The following is a 19794-nucleotide window of genomic DNA, read 5'->3' on the forward strand; positions in this document are numbered from 1 at the left end:
TCAATTTGCAGTGATTTATAAACCCAATGAAAAGATCTTTCACAAATTTGTCATAGTTGGAGGCTTACAAGGAGCCAAACTGGAAAAATTTAGACACATTTGTTTGATTGTCTGTGCCACTTCTATAAAATAATGCAGTAATATATATACAGAACTAGTGCAGAAAAGACATATTATGACAGGTAAAATGGACGTATTATGACAAGTGTTCTAGCATTGCCTGAACTTTGTTTTTGAGTGATTTTTCAATTTTTTTCCTTGGATGAGCAAGTTTTCTCATCATTGGTGGTGTTTAGTCCTTAGACGAGTGACTTTGCTCATCATTGGTGATGTTTAGTACACTAAAAGACACCTTTATTCTTCAATATTAGAGGCTAAAGCCTAGACATGTGGTTTGAACAAAGGTGGGTCAAAACCATGAGCATTGATGCCCAAGTTATGCACTAGACACCACCAATGATCAGGAAACTCACTCATCCAAGGAAAAACTTTGAAGAAAATCACTCAAAAACAAAGTCTAAGAAACCTTGAAGAGTCTAGTTTTCCTAGCTGGGGAGCCACGTTCAACTTTTTGTACAACTTTCCAAAATGTCTCTGATAATTGATTATAAGGACCTTGTAATCGATTATCACGGCCTAAGTTGGACACTAATGCTCATGGTTATGACCCACCTTGGTTCAAACCACCTATTTGGGCTTTGGCCTCCACAATTGAATGAAGTAAGGTATCTTTTGATTCATAAACACCACCAATGATGAGGAAACTTACTCATCCAAGGACTAAACACCAATGAAATTTAGTACCGAGAGAGAAAATAAAAATGCTAAACATTGTTAGATTATAGAGTATACCCTTGTTATTTAGGAATTCTCTTTTAGACTTTACTGTTATTGTATTTTGATCTTGAAATTGGAATATTTGATTTGGATTTCTGAGATTTTTTGTTCTTCGCAATTGGAAACCTTTGATGATGGTGGTGTGAGATGGAGCGGTGAGCATTGATGGGTTGCGGCCCAACTGACATAACAATGGTGAAAACAAAAACAAAAAAACACAAAAAGAAAAGAAAAACTCTTCTAGTGTCTCGGAGGCAAAAGCACACACTTTTTTACCTCCGTTCATAACTCATTGTATATGAAAATAACCACTAACGGTTTTTTTACTGCTGATAATTGATTCAAAATTAAAATTTAAGGTTTTAAATTTGAGAAATTATTACTGTTATTTAAAAACTAAAAAAAAAATATTTTTACTTTTAGAATAAATTAATTTAAAAACAAATCAAATGGATAAAAGAATAAAAGAATTGTTTAGATAGACGAATTTTTAGGTGAGTGTTTAAATGTTTTTATTATTAATAGCTATATATATTTATATATATATATATATATATATATATATATATATATATATATTTTAAATAATATTATTTTAAAAACTGATTAAGTTTGACTTGATTGTATATATTTTATCTTTTTATGTTTTTATTTTATATATATATATATATATATATATATCTAGGGNTATATATATATATATATATATATATATATATATATATATATTTTAAATAATATTATTTTAAAAGATAATTTTAAATTTAATTTAATTTGTATTTGTAAATATATTTTTAAATTTAATTTTATTATATAATCAAATAATTAAAAATTAAAAAATGATAAAATTAAGAATAAAAAGTAAGTTAAAATTTAACTTTTAAAATAGTAAAATAAATATAAATAATAAAGTAAATTAATACTAAACAGTTTTTTTTTTCATAATAATTTTACCTCTGGCTAAAGTTTTCCTAAACAAGGTTAACCTAACATCTCTGGGTTTTCTAGTTGGAGAAAAAACTCACTAACATTCTAGTTTTGTCCTTCATCCACCACATGTCACCATTCACTACATCCTCAACCTTTGTCACACACACTTGTCGCATAACCATGCAAAGAGAAAGCCACGTATCACAGCAATAAGGCAATAAAGCCACCCAATTCACCATCATCATCTCTCATCATGCAAATCTTCAACTGAATAACAACAGAGTTGAGTAAAGCAATAATGGCGAAGAGCAAAGATGACATAAAGTATGCAACAGCACAGGCAAGGCTTTCAGAAGATGAAGCAGTAAGGGTGGCGTATGTCAACGGCACTCCCCTTGAAGGGGGAAAGATCTCTGATTCTCAACCAGTTGATATGTTTGCAAGTGCACGCAATGTTGCACCAAAAGATTCAAACGCTGATAATAATCAATCTCAGATGCAGAAAAGTCGCAGACCAGAAGAAGCTTCTTCTGCAGAATTCACCAGGGATAAACTCTGAACGCCATTAACGACACAACAACCTTAAAACTTTACGTGTGTGTGGTTTTGTAGTCTTTCTTGATCCTTTGTTTCTTTCTTTTTGGTTTTGATTTTTCCCAGTGACGTGCATGGCATGTTATCAACAAAGAATGTGATGACTTCCTAAGTTTTTCTAATAAAATAGAGGTTTTTTTCAGACTATTCCATTTTTTTTCTTTCATATGATGTTTTGCATGCTTGTTTGAAAGCTTTCTACATATTGAAGAAGAGTGAAAAGTCATCATATATGGTGAATTCAAGAAGAGTGCATCAATTTTTATATAGTGTTATATATAGTGTTACTTTGATAATGTTATGGGACGATTTTAAATTAAAAAAATATTAAATTAAAAGATTTTTTTTTAAAAGAAAATTAAATATTTTTTTAATTTGAAATCGGGTATAATTGTTACATGTGAATTATCAAAATGGTATTAAAAAATTAATATTAAAATATCATTTTCCGTGAATTTAAGTCTGCACTCGGGCTTTGAAGAGAAAAAACAACAAAAAGAAAAAGCTAGAAAAAAAGCTAGGAAGGATACGACTTATCGCGTCAACTATATATTTCTTTTATTATAATAATTAAAAATAATGTTTATCACAATTATTAAAAAATGAGATCTAAAGTAAATAATTATTATAATTTTATTATATTTTTTTATTATAGATAATAAACTTGAATTTATAAAAATATATAAAGAAAAGATAGTAAAAAGTTTATATTAATAAAAATAAAATCAGTGAATAGAAAAAAACTAACACTATTAATAAATCAATAATTTTTATTGATAAATATAGATTATAGATAATAAATAAATAAATTTATTTTGGTTTACTCGAAAACCTTGTTTATTTTCTCTTTATTAATGCACACCGAGACTTGAAAAAGGAGAATAATCAGATACAGGCTTTTCTCACTCCTCCCTCTCCGTCACACCATCACTTACCTCCGTTAATCGAATCACAATGGAAACTCACGAAAACGACAGCGTCGTCATCGAGGCGGAGCCTTCCACTTCCCACGCTCCCGACGGCGAAGATCCCCTCCGTCAGAGCTCCGAAGTGTTGGCGAGAGGCTTGTCTTCCATGCTCTCTTCCGTGATTACTGATTTCGATTGCAGAGCTAACCAAACTCTCCGAAGCCAGGACCACCTCTCTTCCGTCCTCGATCGTCTCACTGGAGGTTTATCTTTGTTTCTTCTTCTTCTTCTTGTTTTTTTTTTTTTTACAACATTGTGCCAGGTTTGTTATTTGTCTTTGCCAACGATTCAATTTACAAGCAGTGCATTGCAAGTAGTTTTATTTTTTCCCTTTATTTTATTATCTCTATAGTTATCTGTTGAATTGGTTGAAAATTGGAGTTAGTTCTATGGTTGGTTATAGTTAGTTGAATATGAGGCTCTTGTGTATCAACAGGGTCTTGCGTTCCCTTAAACACGTAAGTTTTGGTATGCACATTTGAAATATATTTGTTATACAAAATGGTCAACCTCTTAAAGTGATCTCAGTTTTTCCAGAGATTAGTCCTTAGCCCCTGCACGAGGATGCCCTGGTTCACCCAAACAAAATTATCATATAAGGCTCTTCTGTGTAATTGTAGTTTTCTTTATCTTTTCAATTCATAATACTTTTATGATATTGCCATTGCTTTTCTGATTATTATTATTATTTTTTATTTGGGCGTATTAGTTTGAGAGTGAGTTTTGTTATGGCTTTTGGAAATTTAACAAACTTTGTTTGTGATTGGGGACATAGGCCTAGAGCATGCTTGTAACAGGTTCTTTAGGGTTCGGGCAGTCCATAAAATAAGCTAATCTAATCCAAACGTTAAGTCAGCTTACTTGGTGAATTGAGGTCCATGTCAAATTGCATGTATATTGTTAGTGAACTGATCAAGTGAATTGCTCATGCGAAGAAATTCCTTGTGTTCTACTTACTATATGAAATTGTGAAGTAGTAGCTCTAGTACTAAACTGTAACACTATTGTGTTCAACTTACTAGTGTCCCAAAGAAGCTCATTATTGTACGGATGGAACTAATACCAGAATATGCACTTTTGTGGATATACAACAAACACAGGTGAGGTTTTTCTCATGGTTATCGATATCAAATAGCAGCACATAACAACCATCCTCACAAACACTGTATTGAGATAGTGGATTGCAGGATCCCAATATTGATTCAAGGTAAATAATTTATACCACACATATATTAATACTAAAAAACAAAAGATTAAAAATTCAAAGATATTTATATTTAATAATCGAAAAACACATTCTTAAGCTAAGCACATTAGTTAATCAGAACAAAAATCAAGAAATCAAGTGTGATTTTCTAAGCAGATGATACTATTATTGCTTCAGGGTGAAATTGAAGTTTTAATAAAACAGAATAATTAGGCACAAAACACAGATAGAACAGAAGGGGTGATCAGTAGACTAAGGAGTACTTAGGAGGAGGACACAAGAGAAAAAATAAACAGGGTTGAGTGACAAAACAGAAGCAAAAAAGGGCAAGAACCTTAAGACTTTTGTGAGAACTGAAAGCAATAAAGGAAGTGCACACGATTGATGAAACAGAGTATGTATAAAACAGAAAAGTGGGTAAGCCTAGTCTTTGCTGAAAAATGCTTGGCCTGAAATTAGGGATGTAAAAAATGGAGCCAAACAGATTTTAAACGTCAAACCTGAACCAAAAAAAAGTTAAAACTTGATCAAACCAAAACCGTAAAAGGAACAACTTTTATTGTGGTTTACATTGGTTTTTTCACTTGCTGTTAAAACTAAACTAAACCAAACCACTCCAATAATGTGCTTATATTATTTGTAGCATTATGTAATGGTATTTTGAAATTATGAATGATAATATGTGGGTTGGAGAATAACATTGACTATATATGACTAATTGATTGTGAATGGTTCATTACATACTTCTTCATATTTATAATGGGTGTTGAGGATCTTACATTGTCCTGAGATATGGTCAAATTATGTCAAATTATAATATACAACTGAGGTGCAATATTCACCTTTCAAACAATTTTGAGAAGTTAAATTAAGCTTAAAGTCCACTTTTTAAGAATAGGTTTGTGATGCAATTATTATCATATGTTTCCTTCTACTTCTCTATTACTTATGGTTATGTAAATAAAATGTTCAAGGGTTAATCATGATTCAATTAGTTATCAGATTCCACACTAATTTGTTGGTTGTTATATTGAAGATATTTCAAAAGTCAATTTGTACCTATTTGAACCGCAAGAGATTAGTTTGTTTTAGTTTGGATTCAAAACTGCCTTCAAATCAAACCATATTGAACCCTATATACTTTTATGTTTGGTTCAAATCATTTTTTGTCTAAAAACCAAACCATGAATGACCCCGCTAAATCCAGCAAGCGCTTGTTGATTTGTGTCAAAACAGGCAAGAAAGCAATTCATGTTGCATGAATAAAGCTTTGAACAAGGTTTCTGAATACCATCCCTGACGCACAGTGAAATAATGGAACTCTGTAATCGGTTTCAGCTCTTACAGCCACTACGGAGAACTGCTCCACTATTTTGATTCTGTAGTGACCAAGGCTGCTCCATATTGCCACTGCAGTGAACTACTGACTATTACTTTGCTATACGGTCAAGAGAGAGAACAGTTGATCACATTATTTTTCTTGTGGTTCTTAGGTTTGTCTCTCCAGATGCTTTGGAAACGTTGGAAACAATTTAAACCTGAGTCTTGAGCGAGAAAAGTAGGCACCTTTAGTACTTGATCATAACTTTTAGCCTCAATCTCTCTAACCTTTATATTTTGGAAACTTGGAAAAGCCTTGAAGAGAAGAAAGTATTGCTTGTTATTATAAGTATACTGGAAGATGGAAGAATGTGCAATTCATGAAGATGCATTGTCTAGTGTACTGGAGGTGCATGGGATTTTGATTTCTGTGGTTAGACTTAGAGTTTTTGTTTGTCGCATAGTATCTAAAGTTGCACAATAGTTATAGTCTAATTTTATGCATTTGCTTGCTTTAGTTGCTATTGGAAGAAGAATTTATCTGATGCAGCTGCTAGATACAATTATTGGACACTCTCAAATAATGTTTGCATTACGATTCTGTTATTAATTTAGCATGATGCATATACTGAAATAAGCAAGTTAAGCCGGAAAGTTATATGCTCCTGATGGGCTAATTGATTCCAGTTTTTTCTTTCTTAAATTACTGTTTGCAACTGACAATTCTGTTGTTAATTGGGTTTGATACCTTTGTTTAACCCTCTTATAAAATTCTTATGTTGGAAACAGTTATGCCAATGAACTATGTGGTCCATATGGGCAAAATTCTGTAGAGGGTTGATTTCATAGCCGGGGGGGGGGACGTTTTACACAGAAAAGTTGAGATCTATTTAAATTAATGTCTTGGTTTGAACATTTATTTTAAAACTCTAGAGAAGACTTCATTCCATGTCAGTGAAAACATCTATGGTATAGTGTAGCATACTTTTTGAAAGATGCTTTGCTTAACCTCCATAAAAGAGTGTTTTACTATCAAGTGTTGAAAACAGAGCGTGAAAGTTATATGTGTATAAAGCCAATTAGATATTCCACTGACTTTAAAATGTAAAATAAACTACACTCCTCCCAAGATAACTAACCTATATACTTGTCTGCATTATGACAAAATTCTAGTGCTCTTGTAGTCTCCCTCCATGTTGTCTTCATTAGCATGTCAAACTTGTGGCTATGGTATACAAGTTTTTCCTTTGCTAACATGCTATAATTTCTGTTCAGTCCTTCAGTCACGCTTAATCTTAATGCCCTAACTAAAGATTCTCCTATTACTTTAAGATGTCTTAATTTCTTATTACCCTAGGTGTCCAGTTTGCTGACCTGAAATTCATCTTTTTCTTTGGCAGAACTTGATCAGTTGCTTGAAGATGCACCTTTGCCATTCATAATGCAGCATGCTGCCAAGATTTCCAGTGTTAGGAAAAGAGTTTCATCCCTGAATTCACTTCTAAAGTCCATACAAGGGCGGATTGATAATATAGATCGCATGATATCTTTTGGTACTGCTCATGGTATAGACATATCTCCAGAGACTTTATTTCATGGTTGTTTTCTAATAATTAGTAACTTAGTATTGGATTTTTTTTTTGCTTTTGCTGGTCTCCGCCCCTGTGTATGCTCTCTCCCTTTAGTCAGTTTACAGTTTTATATCTCTGTGCAAAGTTTAAATAAAATTTGCACTCAAACTTTAAATAAAATTTGCACTCAAACTTTCTGACCATTTTTGTCAACAATCTATATCCGAAAGGTTCTAGATGAATTTACCAGTCATTGTTACATATTTCATCATGACAAAATCAAAAAATAAAATTTGCACTCAAACTTTCTGACCATTTTTGTCAACAATGTATATCCGAAAGGTTCTAGATGAATTTACCAGTCATTGTTACATATTTCATCATGACAAAATCAAAAACTGAAGCATGTGAGATTATAATTTTCTTCCTTAGTAGGGGCAAGTGACTCTGGTCAAATGATTTCAAATATGTGCTATTGTACTGCAGGAATTTTGTTTTGCTTTATTTAAATTTCCTTATTATTGTTATTAATATAATTGTTATATTTGCTTTTATAATCTCAAATAGCTTGTGCCTCTGTGCTTGTGTTAAGTTGTCCGAGAGTCCAGGTTTAGCTTGTCAACTGTCAAAGTGTAATCTTCTCGGCTATATTTAAACCTTGGCTGCAAATTTTTCCTCTATTAAATGAATTAGTAAAAGCTCTCTTCCACGTAAACACCACCGAAAACTAATACTTTGTGCTATATATATTTGAAGTTAATAGTTCGTGTCTTTCACCACTTTCATGCAAACAAGTTATAAGCTGAACTACATCAGTTTACATCACTGTGTACGACTTAAGGATTCCTCTTCTTAGCCTAGCTCATAGCTCTGACCTGGTTTCCTCTTTGTTGGAGAAAGCTCCCTGACAACTTTTTCTTTACTTTACAATCGAGTTTTATCCTTTAGGCTTTAAGAGGAACTGTTGAATCCACATACACTTGCCATGAGAGAACTGGAATCAATCACTCTAGCTGGCATTTTCCAGATCAATCATGGAGTCATTGTGATAGTTATCTTATCGAGCAGACCACAAGCATCACGGCTGTTCTGGCCTGATAAGGAAAGTGGTCAGTATCCACTGTATGCTTAAATCTGCTTCTAGGGCCACTGAAGATTTTGACAACCTTCTTAGTGATGATATCTACTGTAGCTTGAGCTGATTAGGATTGACTACTACTAGACAAATGATCAGAAGTCCTAGCATGTGACAATCTGAATTGATAACTTGCCAAAGTGAGCGCTTTGCCTTTTTAGTTGACAGGAAGGTCGAGCTTGCATTTTGCATAAGATTTTTCGCAACAAGCAGACAAGATAGTGATTTTTTTTTTTATTTACAGTGGCTAGTAGTTGGATAAATAGTTGTCAAAGAACTCCGAAGACTAAAACGAGGATGAATGATTTGTACTCCATTAGTTAGCCTTGACTTAATTAATAATATGCATACTTCAACCTTCTTTTGAATTCCCATTCTTATACCAACTTATTTTGTGTGCAATTTTGCAGAGAAAAACAACCAATGAAGTTCTTGGTTAAATGTCGTCAGAATAAGCAGCTTCCATTCTTCCCTCATGTACTTAATATGTAATGTATCCTTGAATTGAATTCTTATTGTCAAGCACATACCAGCTTAGTGCCAGTTAAGGAGTAAGGATTTTAGAATAGGAATCCAGTAACAAGCTGTATTTGGGTTACTTTTGACACTTCGTGTTCAAAGTCTCTAGTAAAAATTCATTTCATTCATTAAGGAATTCTTATTTTAAACTGAAAACCTGTCTTAAATGATAAATTTTATATTAACAAATATAAGAATTGGAATATTCTATTACCTTCGATAGTATTTACAAGTAGTCATTTTATTTCAATTTTATGCTTGTCTATACCTATCCCATTCCCTGCTTTTAGGAAATGGGGGAAAATGAAGAAAGCAGGAAGCCATAGCATGGTGGGGCTACTTAACAGGTTCCTCATCTAAATTAGCATACGTTGTTTCTTGGTAATAAATCGGGCCGTTTGATTCATTGAACGTGTGAGACAGAGTCTGCAAATGCAACCCAATTCCATCGAACTATTGGCACCTTCTAGACCATCTAGATGCCTAGAAGGTGATATATAGTTGTAATATTTTCAAGACGTGCATTGTTTATATATAAATACTGAAGATTGGAACGATATGGTGACACATGCAAAATTTGCCTAGCATTACCAGATCTTATTTCCCGAAGCAAGTGGCCAGAATCATGCCTTTGTTTGCTGTTGTCGTTTTGCTGCACCACTGAGTGAAGTAGAAAAGGAAAGAAAGGAAATAACATAACATCTCAGCTCCAACCAAAGGTTCTTCTGATTGAGGTACAGTAAAACCGTAAAAAGTTGTCCAATGCATGCAGTACTAAATTCCAAAGGGACCCAAGCCCATTGCAGTTTTTATGACATGCGCTAACATAACAACAACAAATTATCCTTGACAGTCCAGCTCATGAAGATACTGTGATGTAACTCCAGTAGTTCACATGCCCCCACACTGTAGTACGGACTTCACAGGTGGTGGTAGCATTATTCTATTTCTAAAACATCCATCCTCTCACCTGCTCTTCAATCTTACAAGGGGGACCTGCAATGTTGATGAAGATGAGGACAGAGATATGTTCCCAAGTCAGTCATCTCTTCCTTCAAATTTCTTTCATGTCAAAAAGTAGAAGGACTAATACTAATAATTGAAATGAAGTGATGAATGGAGTGATTAATTTAATCATATGTTCCTTCTTTTTTAACTGTTTTATCTTTCACTATACAGAAATTATTTGTTATTTGTGTCTGCCCTTCTCATCTTTAGATTCTCATCCTTTTTAGCCGTTAGCATTTTAGCAACAGCACCCTCCTTTTCTCATCCCTTTTGTGCACTGACCCAGTGACCCACTCCCTATGCAAGAGAGAGGGGAGGGACGGGGGAGGGGGTTGGGGTTGGCAGTGATGCATATGATAGGGTAAAAGGGATTGGATGAGGGGGAATCTGTGCAGAGACCCAACTGTACATAAGCACGTTCTCTCTTTGATGCCCCAAAACTCTCCCATCAGCCTTTTGCAGGCTCCCTTATTATTCAACAAACATATTGTTTTCTTTATGAGACACAGAAAATCAGAGGAAGGAGATCATGCTTTAAATACACTCCCTCCCTCCTATTAAATAATACTACTAGGTCTACTAGTATTTAATTAATGTATTTAATGGTAGGGCTTTCATTAATTAACCTGAGGTTGCTTTTCAGCTGATTTAGCTCGCAAGATAGAGATGATTGCACCTATCCATCCTCATCTCCATATAAAGCAAAAGAGAGAAAGTAATGACAAAGTTGAGCTCAGTAACCAAAACAACCAAACTATTATAAGTCACGTCATACAATCCTGACCTCGCTGGCTGGCTTGCTGGCTTTCGTAATGAAATTAATTAAGAATACGAATAAACTAGCAAAATTGGCAAGAATCTAGGGGTTATTTGGACTTAGGGAATACTACTAAAATTACAACCACATGCACTTCCCTCCACATGAGAAAAGACACAAGTAGCCTTGCGATGCTGCATTGGGACACAGTAAACAGACACCGGCAGCGTGACTATAAAAAGAAGTGTTGGTAGGTGCATCCATTTTCACGTTGTCACAAAGCCCAAACTCTAATGGGAACAAATGTGGTATTATAATGGGGACTACTCGCTTAGGACTGGTCAACACAGCTCACCCATATCATATCATATCAGATGCATCAAAATCCGAGTATGGACGAAAAAGCCTATAAATATATAAAAAGAAAAAGAAAAGATGAGCAAGATGGCTCATCATGCCTGCAATACTGCCTAGGTAGGGTTTTCAGGTTTTCACGCTTTTCTTCATTTCTACACACTATGGGGTGCAATAAATTGCTCCACTCTCCACCATTGCATGCCATGCACCCTCTATTGTCACATTAGTTTTATGTATCAAAAAGCAATATAGTATCAAACCTTATAAGTTATATTATAACCACTAAGATTTTTTTTTAATTTCTTTGTTGATGAGAATTAATTATTTATATGGATATGGACGAAGAATATTCTTGGAGCACTGTGTTATATGGGGGTGGAATAGGTATAGCATGATGTGCAACGGCTTGAATGGGAAAGTGTCGAATCAATACAGAACCCCAAACCCCCAGGGCATGCGCTCATGTAAAAGATAGAACACCACTTCCACAACTACAATTGAATTTTGTGAAAAAGCCAACACAAGTCTATTGTTTACCCAATTAATAACATCGAATTAATTATGCCAACAACAATTATTTTTCTTTCAATTTTGAAAGGAAAACATCTATACCTCACCCATCGCTTTACTCATTCCTAGTTGAACGTAAGAGGTCTTGGTATTATTTTGTTATAAGGACAACAGAAGTTGTGAAGCGAATTATATAGAGTTTAACAAATAAAAGTTGCCTCCACCATTATAGACAGTGATGCAGACAAGATTCATTTTACTTATTTATTTATTTAGAGAATTAAAAGTGATCACGCTCTCTTCACATGGGTTTTGGCTTTTATGGTGGCTAATATAGCCTGAGAGTATGACAACATGTTAGCCACGTGATTATAGACCATTCCTAACTACTAAAAAATTTAAACAAGCATCATTATTTTATATCTCCTTGGTTGGTGCACTTTTGGTTGCCGTTGCTGAAGAGTTGTTTGTTTGATCGCAGCTTGGTACTAGTGGAGTACAAGATGCGTGTGCAAAGGATACAGATGTATATATATGGATCATGAAGTTTGGGATTCGGAAATGGGAATAAATGGATCATGAACCGAGGCAACTAAACCGACAGAGGGTCCAATCTAATTAGGAGTTTAATCCCCAAGAATATAATTTGAATATGACCAAGACCCGTGATAGTACCACGGAACTAGAACCATTTACTAACATCATAAAGGATGGATGGAAAAGGCGAAGGGGTCCAAAGCCATTCAACTTTTCAACATATCCCTTCCCTCAATTATGCACTTTGCTTATACCAAATATCAAATTGCTTCTAGCAAACAGGAAATGGTCCTACCATATCTAATTAACAACGGACCCCATCACCTCCATGACTCATATCGTTTCATCCATCATCAAGTGAACAAAAAACTTCATCCAACAACAAACATAGATCACCCAATTTGAGGGTGTTCTGTTCCACCCCTCCATCAATATCTCGGACGCACACAAAGGGCAAATTTAATAGTGAAATCATGTTAGATTATTCATTCAAGCATCATAATCCCTTCTGGGAAACTCATTTCATCTCCATGATCAAAGTACACACATCTTGATTAAAAGAATTAAAAAGATAGTGAGAACAACACTGCCCCCACCCTATTGAATCTTCCATAAAGGTCACACACTCAGCTTCAGGTGTGGACCACCCCCAAACTAATTCCACCTAAGAAAAATAAAACACAATATCCGTACACCACACATCATAGATTTAAAAATAGACCATAATTGGTCACTTAGATTTAATTAAAACTTCACTGTAATAAGGATTGGGATCAGACTGACGTGCAAATAATAATTCAGCAGAGCTGGCGCCTCTGTTTGAATTTTTGGCATCATTTCCCAAAACCCTTTACAACATAGAAAAAAATAACCACAAAACAAAATCCACAAACAGACACGAGATAAACTCAACATGTTACCCCAACAGATCTCCAAATATTTTAATTAATACTACTAAAAAAATCACTTTTTACTTCCAACTATCAAATTCAGAAAAACAAAATAACAGCGCCGTAAAAAACCAAAGAGCTCACTGTTTCAAACACAGTAACGGGATCTTTTATCAATTATCATCATGCTGAGAAAACAACAAAGGGCATCTAAAAATCCATCGAACCCCACCTCGCGTATTTACATTAATCATCCTAAAACTTTAACAAAATCAAATTAAATGAACCAACCAACCAAACCCCCAAATCAACACCGTGCCTCTTCCTGCAATATTTCCATTCCGGGATTAGATAAAAACAAAACAGAGAGAGATATGGGTTGATCAAGTGGCAAAAAGGGTGAAAAAAAAACCAAAAAAAGCCTAGTCAATAATGTTACCCTTTTTTCTTCATCTAAAGAAGGGTATTTACGTCAATTCCGATTACTCCTACCACTTTGGTGATGCCCCCTGCTGTTACTCCCCGTCGTTTCTTTCTTCTGCGGCGAAGAAAACAGTTGCCCGAACCCGAAAACAGAACCGGATTTGGACGCGCCGCGGAGGGAGCAAACGGGGACGTTGAGAACGGGCGTGACTCTGACGTTAGCGGAATAAGAACGTTCCATGCCACGGTGCTTGAAGCGGGGCCCACCGTTGAAGGTGCTGGGAGAACTCGAGCTTCGTTCCAAGCTCTGGAACACGATTTTGCCCGAAGAGTTCATTCTAGGGCTGTCCACAGAAACGCCCCTACACCCCACCGTTTCCGGTTCTCTCCGGATCGGACTCCTCCCAGGGCGGGAAGGCTGATCCAAAACGGTTTTGTTGGAGTCAAAGGACCCAGCGCGCGGTTTGACTAATCGGATTCTAGGGTTAGGGTTTCTGTGGATCGAGATCTGGCTGAGGTTAGGGTTTACATTTGAGGTCATATTGGTGTTAGGGTTTGATTTTTCGGAATCGAGCGAGAGGCGAGGGAGGTCGTCGTGGTCGTGGCTGGACGAGGAGGATGAGAGAGATAGACGAGAGGAGATCGATAGGGATTCGGCGTCACAGGAGTTGGTAAGAAGTGGGGCGTTTTCGGAGCTGGTAGAAGACGACACCGTTTTGCGGTGTAGGAGGTTTTTTAGAGATTTGGAAGTAGTGGAAGGGGAGGGTTTGGTAGGGGTGGTGGTGTGGTAGAGTTTTTTTAGGCCGAGGAGGTCTTTCCAGCGGGAGGAACAGCGTGGGGCTTTGGGGGAGAAGACATAGGGGTCAGTAGCCGTAGTGGCGGCAGTGGATGAAGGGGATTTGGGAGTTTGAGGGGAGATTGTTGCTGTTGCGGCGTTGGTTAGCGTTAGGGTTTGGAAGGTGGTGGTGGTGGTGGTTGTGATGGTTGGGGTTTTGAGGTGAAGAGGGACAAGTTTTCCGTCGGAGAAAAGCTGGTCGGCGGGGAGCATGGTGGCGGGGGAATCGAGGGGGAACTCGAAGTCCGGTTCGGGTTCGGATCCTCGAGGTGAGAGCCAGGGAGGGAGGTCGAGGAAGGTTGTTTCCGGCGAGATTGCTATGTTGTTGACGCAGGCAGAAGCCATTTTGAGAGGATCATGCAACGGAGTTTTTGTTTTGTGAGAAGTTGCAGAATGAATGAAAGAAGAAGAGGTTAAGGTTAAGGTTAAGGTTAACAATGGTGGGTGGCAGAAGAAGACGTATATATAACAGTTCTCTCAGCCTACATGGAAACTAGGGCCACGTGTCACCCTCTTTTTTCTCTCTCCCCTTTCACCACAAAATTAAAATATTCACTTCATCATTAATACTAAAGTTTCTCCTTTTATATTATTACAATCCAATTCCACACACTTCTCTTTGTTTACATAAATGAACCTATTTATTTATTATTTATTTGCAGAAATTATTTTGAGGTTGAAGCTTATCTCATGTTTTGTTTGATGAGTCAATTTTCATTTCCAAACCTTGTCCCATTGCTCTTATCCTCTTAAGCCCATTTCTTTTTAAATAAATATATTTCACACATATTAATTTTTTATATTTATTTAACATTATTTTTTTTACATCTTATTTTTTTCTTGAAAAAATATAAAAATTTATTTTTTTACTGTATTTTATCTTTATACTGTAAAATATGTTATTTTATCATTACTTTTCTTTTTTATATTTAATCAATTAATACAATATCATTTTCAAAGTTCTATCTAATATATTTTCTATAATTAAAAAAATATGTATAAATAATATTAATAATTTACAATTATCTTGAAGTCATGTTAATTTAAAATTAATTCAAATATTTAAAATACTAAAGGTTTTAATTAATATTTAATTTCAACATTTTAGTATTATTAAAAATGTTACAGCATTCATATTTATGACCAATCAGTAATAATAATAATTATTATTATTTCAACATTATTGTAGCATAACTATAACAAAGTAATGAACAATGATATTTAGGGTGAATATAAATTATTTTACTTAACACCTGTTATTATTATGGTATGTTAAAAATAATAATTTAATTATTATTAAATAAAAAATGTGTGATTGACTATTATTATTAATTTAACTTTATTTTGTTAATAAAATTATAAGTCTAGTATTAATTAAAAAATAGTATTTAAAAATATTCAATGTATATTAAAGTTATAAATAATATTATAAATATATGGATAAATATGGTATAACATTATAAATATATTGTTATTATTAAATGTAATTTATTATTGATAATAATGTAGATATAATATTTATTACATAAAATAAATATATTATCAAAGTTACATTAATAATATTAATTACATATATTTTAATAGTGTAAGAATTTAGAAAATAGAGTATTATAATATATAAGTGTATTAAAATTATGAAATCGAATATTTTATTTTAAAATAATATTATAATATGAATAGAATTTTCTAAAGCTCGATTCATTATCTAAAATATATGTATTTCTCTAATACATTATCCTCTTTGTTTTCTCTCACTTCTCTCCAATCTTTTTCACTCTTGGATCATTTGTTCGACAATAAAGAAGTTTCTAGGTGATCCTGGCGTTGAGGGTTACAATTCCTATCGATCAATTTCTTGATTTGAGTCGAAAAGTTCATTTCTCTTTTTCTTGGTGATTCTTGACTCTTGATCATGCAATGGATTCTGTTTGCATGTATCAACTAGTCTTCCTCTTTGATTCTTTACTCCATCTAGGTCCTAAGATTGGTTTGCTATCAATAATCAGTGAGTTATAGGCTTTCTTAGAGTTTCCTTGCGATGCAAGCATCGATCAGGGTTTTTGTAGAGTTATCCAAATTTCTCTGAGGTAAGGGAAGCTAGAGTTGCTTTGATTTAGAATTTGTTGTGTATGTATGATGAGTATGTGAGTAATGAGCTGGTTGAACTAAATTTCTGTTTTTAAGATATAGGTGATGTGTAATTTAAATGTTGTAGTGTGCCAATTGATGAACTGTAAAATTAAACTTGATTGGATGTTGTTTGATCTGTTATACGTGGTATGAAATGTTAGGAAGTTGTAATTATGTTGATTTTGTTATAAATAAATCCATATGGTTATGGTTATAATAAGTTTTAGGAAGTGGAAAAGTGAAAACGAGAATTTAGGGTTTAGTGTGCAATTGGTCCGTGGGGATGGTTTTGGTAAGTCTAAATTGGACTGGGTTGAGCTCATAAGTTGCTCAAAAATGTGTCAAAAGTAGTAGAATTTGATTTAGGTCCATAAGTTGATGAATTTGATGTTTTGAAGTAGAAATTTCTTAGGAAACACTTTAGAATGAGGTTAGAAAGGTTTAGACACACTTAGTCAAGTATAATTAGGTATATAACACAATATAGGAGGGTTAGAAGTTGGGAAAAATAATTGGAATAGGTAAATTTATGTAATTTACGTAATTCTGCAGATTTTGTGTTGCATATTATGCAGACTCATTGAGCGAGTAGAGTCACTCAACGAGTGGTTGTAGAGGTTGACTCACTGTCTGAGGATTCGCACAACGAGGAGGTGCGTTGAGTGAGTGGTTGAGGTCTGAGAGCACTGTCAATTTAATTTGATCAGCGAATGAGTATGCTCAGTGAGTGAGTTAGGGGTCTGGACCTCTATCTGGACCTTCGTATAGCGAGTTGGGGACGCTAAGCGAGGGGTTGAGGTCTGGTACCACTAGTATTTGAATTCGCTTAGTGAGATTCGCTTAGCGAGTTGGGTCGCTAAGCGATTAGTTTGGAGGTTGGGGCACTATTAGTGGATTTGCACAGCGAGCTGGGTGGCTGTGCGAGTAAAGTTTGTGGTCGCTCAACAAGTGTATGCATTGAGCGACTGTCCCAAATCATCATGTATTCTCTTCTTATTTGTTCTTTAATTGGTTGGAGTGATGAAATTGATTTGTTTGTGGATGATGTATGACTATGTACGAGTATTATAAAAGTATCAAAGTAATGTTTATTGTTCCAAATGGCGTGGAAGAGAATTCCAAGGAGGAATTTATCAATGATGTTTGTTAAAGTTTGTAAGTATGAATATGGGAAGCTCAGTCTTAGAGCTCATCCTGACATTCTAATGGTCACTTATTCTCAATTACAGAGGAGTGAGGCAAGTTGTGAGAATAGAATGAGGTCCTAGCCTAGGGGCATTTCCTTGGCCTAAGGTGAGTGATAACGGACTAACTTTGTGTGGTAGCTTGGGATGGGTCAACTGTTTTACCACAACAAGTGCACAAACTGTCATAACTACATATTCATACTAATCCGGATGGTTAAGTCAAAGGTTGGTTAAATACAAAGTTAACTTGGTGTGATATATTGTGTTTATCTTATTTGAACGTTTAATTGTATTCATATATCATTGAGTATTTTCTTCAAGCTTACCCTTCTATCTATGTTTGCGTTGTATGTTTTTCTTGTTTTCTCTCTTTGTTATGATCATCATGTGGGTGTGAGGAGAAGAGGACGAGGTGTCCCAAGAGCATGCTCTTGATGAAGATGGTGCTGCGGAGTAGCTATTTTTAAAATTATATTGTGTAAAAGAAAATAGTTTTGATATAGAACGTTTGTATATAATATTTAAATTTTATAGTTATTTTAGTAATAAAACTTTACTTTATACTTTAATCTCTAATTGTTTTATCATATCTTATTACGGTGACTCTTTGTATAGTATTATATTATATTTTTAAATGTTACAAATGAAATTTTTTAATAAGTTATAATGGCTGTCTAATTTTAAGCCTAATTATCTATCTATATATATTATTTTGTCGATATCTAGAATCGTGGATTGATGATTTTGGACATTCCAGTAGCATTGGAAATATACGATCCAGGCCTTTACATCCTACAATATATTATTTTAATGACGAAAAAATGGAGAAAATTAATTTTCTAGTTAGATTACAAAATTTCAATAGGGACAAAGTTGTTTTTTATATATTAGTGTTTTATGTACGATACTTGTTAATTAAGGCGAAACCTTCATTTTAATATGATTGGTTTAGGTTTTTAAAAGGAGATTGTAACTTTGTTTACCCTTTGAAAAAATTAATATGTGGATATGAAAATTTTAAAATCATTTTTTTTTCCTCTTTCTTCCCTCTCTTTTCTTATTATGTTTTCTCATTCATCTTTCCAAGAATAAGGATTGTGATTCACACAAGTAGTTTAATCCCTATATGTGATTTTCAATAATTAATTAATGATTAACTCATCTCTACCAAAAGACTTAAGATTTAATATTTCCTCGACTAATTATTGAATCAAATATGACAGCTAAAAATTAATTTGATTTATTTAATTATTTTATTTTGTTTATTTTTTTTAAATATTAGATATATTTTTATTTTATAATTATATTTTATTTTTAGTTAATTTGTTATTATTTTTTATTTAAATTTTAAATTTATTTTATATTTTTTCTATCATAAATAAAAATCCTATGAATATATTATTTTTACTGTATTCAATAATAATAAAAAACACAAAACAACCTTCTCGGCTTAGAAATTCTAAATTTACAATTGAATAATATATTATTTGAATAATATATTATTTAAGAGATAACTTTAGATTAATTCAATTATTCATATACTTTGAATAAAATTATATATTATTTAATTGAATACAATCTCAATTAAATTTAAAGTCATTGTTATATAATTTTATTCAAATTCTATCTTATTTTAATTTATTATTTTATTTTTTCTCTCTTAACTTTTATGCATTATATATTTAAGGTGCATGAAATACTTTCCACCATTTGATAAATAGTCAATAATTTATGTTCTATGATAATTTGTAATTAATTAATAATAACTTCTTCTTTTTATTTTCAATGTACATTTTATTTTCTCCTATCTTCAGTTTGATAGAGATTGGAAATGTGGTGGCCCTTAATCATTTGCATCATATAATGTAAATAGTGGTAGCACATTGGGATGATTAGTAGATTAGGAAAATAATGATATTATGCAAATATAACAAGTGATATATTCATTGGAAACTAAGAATTTGTAAATAAAAGGTATATTGAATTGTTACAATTTGAGGTGATGTTTGTCTGCTTTCATGTTATTTTCTTTTATGTGTTCTTGATTTTGTTTCCATGTATGATTTTTATCTACGTTTC

At 33.5% G+C, this 19794-nt stretch overlaps 3 protein-coding genes across 11 annotated transcripts; 2 read left to right on the forward strand and 1 right to left on the reverse strand.

The window, feature by feature from the left end:
• Window positions 1-2004: 2004 nt before the first annotated feature.
• Window positions 2005-2508, forward strand: LOC106761813. Its single transcript, XM_014645380.2, has one exon. It carries the CDS (start codon window positions 2066-2068, stop codon window positions 2324-2326), a length of 261 nt encoding a protein of 86 aa, XP_014500866.1. The 5' UTR covers window positions 2005-2065; the 3' UTR covers window positions 2327-2508.
• Window positions 2509-3115: 607 nt separating this feature from the next.
• Window positions 3116-10911, forward strand: LOC106762145. 8 transcript variants are annotated; one of them, XR_002668015.1, is made up of 6 exons: window positions 3116-3532; window positions 7257-7421; window positions 8376-8536; window positions 8973-9428; window positions 9505-9571; window positions 9667-9774. XR_002668015.1 is itself a non-coding variant. In XM_014645885.2 (3 exons), exons 1-3 carry the CDS (start codon window positions 3316-3318, stop codon window positions 8987-8989), a joined length of 387 nt encoding a protein of 128 aa, XP_014501371.1. In that variant the 5' UTR covers window positions 3116-3315; the 3' UTR covers window positions 8990-9774. The 8 variants fall into 8 exon arrangements, 2 of the variants coding, with proteins under 2 accessions (XP_014501371.1, XP_022637103.1); XR_002668010.1 differs by adding an exon at window positions 10733-10911 and having other exon boundaries at window positions 8973-10118; XR_002668011.1 differs by adding an exon at window positions 9935-10911 and having other exon boundaries at window positions 8973-9815.
• Window positions 9944-14937, reverse strand: LOC106762144 (uncharacterized protein DDB_G0271670). Of its 2 annotated transcripts, none has more exons than XM_022781381.1 (2): window positions 13580-14937; window positions 9944-10077 (listed from the first exon to the last, which is right to left on the reverse strand). In XM_022781381.1, exon 1 carries the CDS (start codon window positions 14741-14743, stop codon window positions 13613-13615), a length of 1131 nt encoding a protein of 376 aa, XP_022637102.1. In that variant the 5' UTR covers window positions 14744-14937; the 3' UTR covers window positions 9944-10077; window positions 13580-13612. The 2 variants fall into 2 exon arrangements, with proteins under 2 accessions (XP_022637102.1, XP_014501370.1); XM_014645884.2 differs by lacking the exon at window positions 9944-10077 and adding an exon at window positions 12332-13465 and having other exon boundaries at window positions 13580-14936.
• Between the last annotated feature and the right edge of the window lie 4857 nt (window positions 14938-19794).

This window comes from Vigna radiata, chromosome 5 (assembly GCF_000741045.1).
Source record: "Vigna radiata var. radiata cultivar VC1973A chromosome 5, Vradiata_ver6, whole genome shotgun sequence".
In the NCBI taxonomy this organism is placed as follows: domain Eukaryota; kingdom Viridiplantae; phylum Streptophyta; class Magnoliopsida; order Fabales; family Fabaceae; genus Vigna; species Vigna radiata.

Bases quoted from the DNA above. Each gene is read 5' to 3' on its own strand.
- LOC106762144 (XM_022781381.1), bottom strand. From the start codon at position 14,743: ATGGCTTCTGCCTGCGTCAACAACATAGCAATCTCGCCGGAAACAACC.
- LOC106761813 (XM_014645380.2), top strand. From the start codon at position 2,066: ATGGCGAAGAGCAAAGATGACATAAAGTATGCAACAGCACAGGCAAGG.
- LOC106762145 (XM_022781382.1), top strand. From the start codon at position 3,316: ATGGAAACTCACGAAAACGACAGCGTCGTCATCGAGGCGGAGCCTTCC. The intron at 3,533-7,256 runs GTTTATCTTTGT...TTTCTTTGGCAG, and splicing joins CCTCGATCGTCTCACTGGAG to AACTTGATCAGTTGCTTGAA.